Source organism: Bufo bufo, chromosome 3, assembly GCF_905171765.1.
Source record: "Bufo bufo chromosome 3, aBufBuf1.1, whole genome shotgun sequence".
Taxonomy (NCBI): domain Eukaryota; kingdom Metazoa; phylum Chordata; class Amphibia; order Anura; family Bufonidae; genus Bufo; species Bufo bufo.
The window spans coordinates 692,611,057-692,614,901 of record NC_053391.1 but is presented as its reverse complement, the minus strand read 5'-3'; the positions used below and the strand labels follow the sequence as shown (position 1 = coordinate 692,614,901).

The following is a 3,845-nucleotide window of genomic DNA, read 5'->3' as shown; positions in this document are numbered from 1 at the left end:
TTTCACCAGTCACTTGGCACTGTACCAGTCCTAGAGAATCTCCATAAATTATGAACAGGGGAACTAAGCTCTTTAAGAACTCTTGGGTGTAATCCATCTGGACACAGAGCCTTTTTCACATTAACCTTATTTAACTTGGACCATATCTACAGTTTGCCAATTGAGTATATTAATGGTTGTACTAACAGCCCCGGCACCACAAATATCAGCTCCTTAGCAATGGTATCACCGATATCAGCTCCTCAGCACTGGCATCACCAATATCAGCTCCTCAGCACTGGCTCCTCATTTCTCGTATTTTGTTTATACAGAGCTTAAAAACATTTAGCAACTCTGCCTTTTCCTGATCTTCAGAAACCATCCACCCTTTACATTACCATTAGTTAGGGGACTTACCTGCTCTGCTCTGTTTTTTTATCACATATAATTTTTGGGGATTTATTTTTCGCTCTCTGGTCACTTGGCATTCATTTTGTATTTTTGCAGATTTTCTCTTTTTTTTTTACAGAATTTTATTAAGCCTTCAAAGGCTTACAGCTAACCCTTCAGATTTGTATTCTTTTAAAAGCCCTTTTTGTCATTTATTGCCATTTTTTACAGTAGTTGAAGCCATGTGAGGTTTAATTTTAGCCGTTTATACTTGTTAGCTGCAGGAATTATCCAATGAAGATTCAAAGCTCTCCCATTTATCCTCTGTATTATTATGTGATATCTGCTCCCAATCTATGCCCTGAAATGTTGTCCTGGGCAAATTGGCTTTTTTAGAACAATTACCAGCAAAAACTATAAAAATAATATTTTATTACAACATAATAAGTTGTATTTTACATCAGGAACAAATAGATACAATATTTAAATATTTAGAGAAAATGGAAAATAATTGTCTAAATCAAAGTAACCAAGACAACATGTTTCGCTAAACAGTTTAGAACATATAGATTTTTTTTTTGTCATCAACCCATATATGTTTAATGTGCAATTTTCTAGCATCTTAATATTTATTTGCAATTTCAACAATATTATTATTGCATTAAACGAAAGGCAAGTTTTTGAAAGACCTTTTTGGACGTATTTTTTATTTCTTCCGTTCCCAGGCAGAAGATGATGGGACTTGTAAAATGTGGCACAAATGTGTAAATGCAGATAAGCAAGACGTTGACATCGGCGTTGGAAAAGAGCTGAAATTGGTAGTAGATATAAACTGCCAACCTGGGCACAAAGTACAAAAAAATAACAAGCCCATGAGTGGTGCAGGTATAAAAAACTTTTTGCCACTTTTCTCTACCGGCCATTAGGTGAATCTTCCATATAATGAACACATAGGAGAATATAATGAAAGATAATGGAACAAGATGGACGACTAGAGCGATATAAAAGACTTTACGTCTGGTGGTGAAGGAGTCAACACAGGATAAGATGGCTACGGGTGTGAGGGAACAAAAGCAGTTCTTAATTTTATTTGGTCCACAGTATGGAAGGCTGGCCCCCATCATTGTAAACGTAATGCCAGCCACTGAGGCGATCAACCAAACTATGAAGCAGAACATTAAAACTATTCTGTTAGTGATGATGGAAAAGTAATGTAGAGGTCTACAAATGGCGACAAAACGGTCGATGGCCATCAGCATGATAATAAATGAGTCTAGAGAGCCCAAAGCATGGACAAAAAACATCTGAAAAAAGCAAACAATGAAGGACAAGGAACCATCACCAAACCAATACTTGGCAATGATTTTTGGTAAGGTCAGTGTGTCAAATATGAGGTCAGAGAGAGCCAGGTTTCCGATGATGATGTACATGGGTTGATGCAGGTGTTCTAGAAAAATTATCAGACCTATCACTATAACATTGGAGAACAACGAGACATTGTAGATCAGAAAGAAGCTCATAGAAATAGCTATATGAAATTTTTCAGCGATGCCAGGAAAGCCGAGAAGGACAAACTCTAAGACGTTGCTTTGATTGACCATCATCTCTTCAGAAAGCTTTAAGAAACAGCGCTGCGAAAACAAAAAAAAAAAAATTTCAAAGTATACAAGCAGAACACAGAACATTGCTAACGAAAAACGATATTTTGGATTTTCAAGGACTTTTCTTGAATAGCAGATGGCTGAATTGGTTGTCCAGGAAATACTATTTCATTTTCTTAGTCTTTCCTAGTTATAATAAGCAACCATGGAGCCCATAACTAAACTTAAATGGAGCCTTTCTCCACCATGACGTCAACGAGTTCAGACACTGGAAAATTCTGTGGTGATTCCTGGTCTTTGTTTTGGTCTATTCCTCCCTTTGTTTGACCACTTGGTTCTTTGTATTACATATTTGGTGCCTCCCACTACGTATGTTTCCATTTTCTGTCATCCAGATTTCTTCCTCGTGTAGGTCCCTACAACAGTAGACATGGACCTCCTCAGTTGAGGAGACCATTGCTTTGCTGCTTCTTCTACTGCTTTTCTCAGGAAATAGAAAATGTTATATGGTCTAAAATTGCCATCTAATTCTCAGAAAAAACTTTTTTTTTTTCTTCCTCTGTTGTATGTTACATACTGCATAAATTAACTTTGATCTAGACTCCTGTTTTGTAGCTTGTTTCACAACCTGTTCTTATGACGTAATACATTGGCTGCTAGTTTCTCCCACCCGTCCATTCACCTGTTCTTGCTCCCATCCTTCATGTTATTGTGCATACTCAATCTCATCCACCTCTCTTTTCTCCTGTCTCCTCTTGCCACATCATTTGTACTGCACAGACACCAGTAGGAGCATCCTGTGCATACCCAGTGTACTTCTGCTCCACCTACTTTGTATTCAGCTTTGGTGGCCTCTATTTTTCTGCCCACACTCCCGAAGAAATGATTGGCACATGCAAATTCGGAAATCCACAGCAACTGTGTTGTTGCAGAGAAATAGAGGGCCCTAAAGCTTATTAAAAAAGTAATGGAGTATGCGCAGGATGCTCCCAATGGCGTCTGCGCAGTCCAAATGATGAGACAAGAGGAGGAAGGAGAGGTGGATGAGACTGAGTATGAGCAGGATGTACTGTACCCCAGGAGTATGCGCAATAGCATGAAGGATGGGGGCATGCAAGGGTGAATGGATGCTTTGGAGAAACTAGCAGCCAATGCAGGGAATTACATTATAAGAACGAGATACGAGAAGCACAGCCACTGTTGATATCTGACAATGCACACAAAAAACTATCTACAAGCCAAGTGACTAGACATAAGGTAATGTATACAATGTAAGCAGTATGCAACATACAGCAGAGAGATAAAATAATAGATCAGTGGCCAACCCCTTTAAGAATCCCGACTCTCTCCAACAGTTGGAAATAGGTGGAGATATACTTACCTTCCCAATTCAAAACAGATTCCAACCCAAATGAGCATATTAATAGCAAAGTCATAAAGAAAAGCTGTCAGCCGACAACTATCGGAAGCATATGGACAATCTAAAGCAACGTATGATGGGACACTAATGTGTATAAGCAAATAATCAACTCTTCTTCTCACCTGTGATCTCAAAGGTGTATGGATCAAGGAGGATGACTCGTGCAGGTTGTATGGGCTGATAGAGTGGGAGAGCCCAAGGTTGGGCTTGCCTTATACAGGGGAAAGTCTTCTCTTCACAGCCACTATAACACTAACAAACAAGAAAGTGAGACACCAATAAAAAGTTCACATCAACTTTCTATCTTGCATGAATGGGGAAAGTAATGGTATGAGCCAGCACAGGAGTCAGTCCAGATTTATGATTTTTCTATATGGGCCAGTCTTCTCAAAGAACAATCTTGGGTCTAATTGAGTTTTCAGATTCTAGAACCTTGTGCATGTTGTGGTCATGGA

The 3,845-nt window shown here is 38.8% G+C and overlaps 1 protein-coding gene across 1 annotated transcript; it reads right to left on the bottom strand.

Moving 5' to 3' along the window:
* Positions 1 to 1,022: 1,022 nt before the first annotated feature.
* On the bottom strand, positions 1,023 to 1,970 carry LOC120994093 (olfactory receptor 1A1-like). Its single transcript, XM_040422551.1, has one exon. It carries the CDS (start codon positions 1,968 to 1,970, stop codon positions 1,023 to 1,025), a length of 948 nt encoding a protein of 315 aa, XP_040278485.1.
* Positions 1,971 to 3,845: the final 1,875 nt, after the last annotated feature.

What these genes read in the sequence shown, in the direction of transcription:
- LOC120994093 (XM_040422551.1), bottom strand. Translation starts at nt 1,970, where the DNA reads ATGGTCAATCAAAGCAACGTCTTAGAGTTTGTCCTTCTCGGCTTTCCT.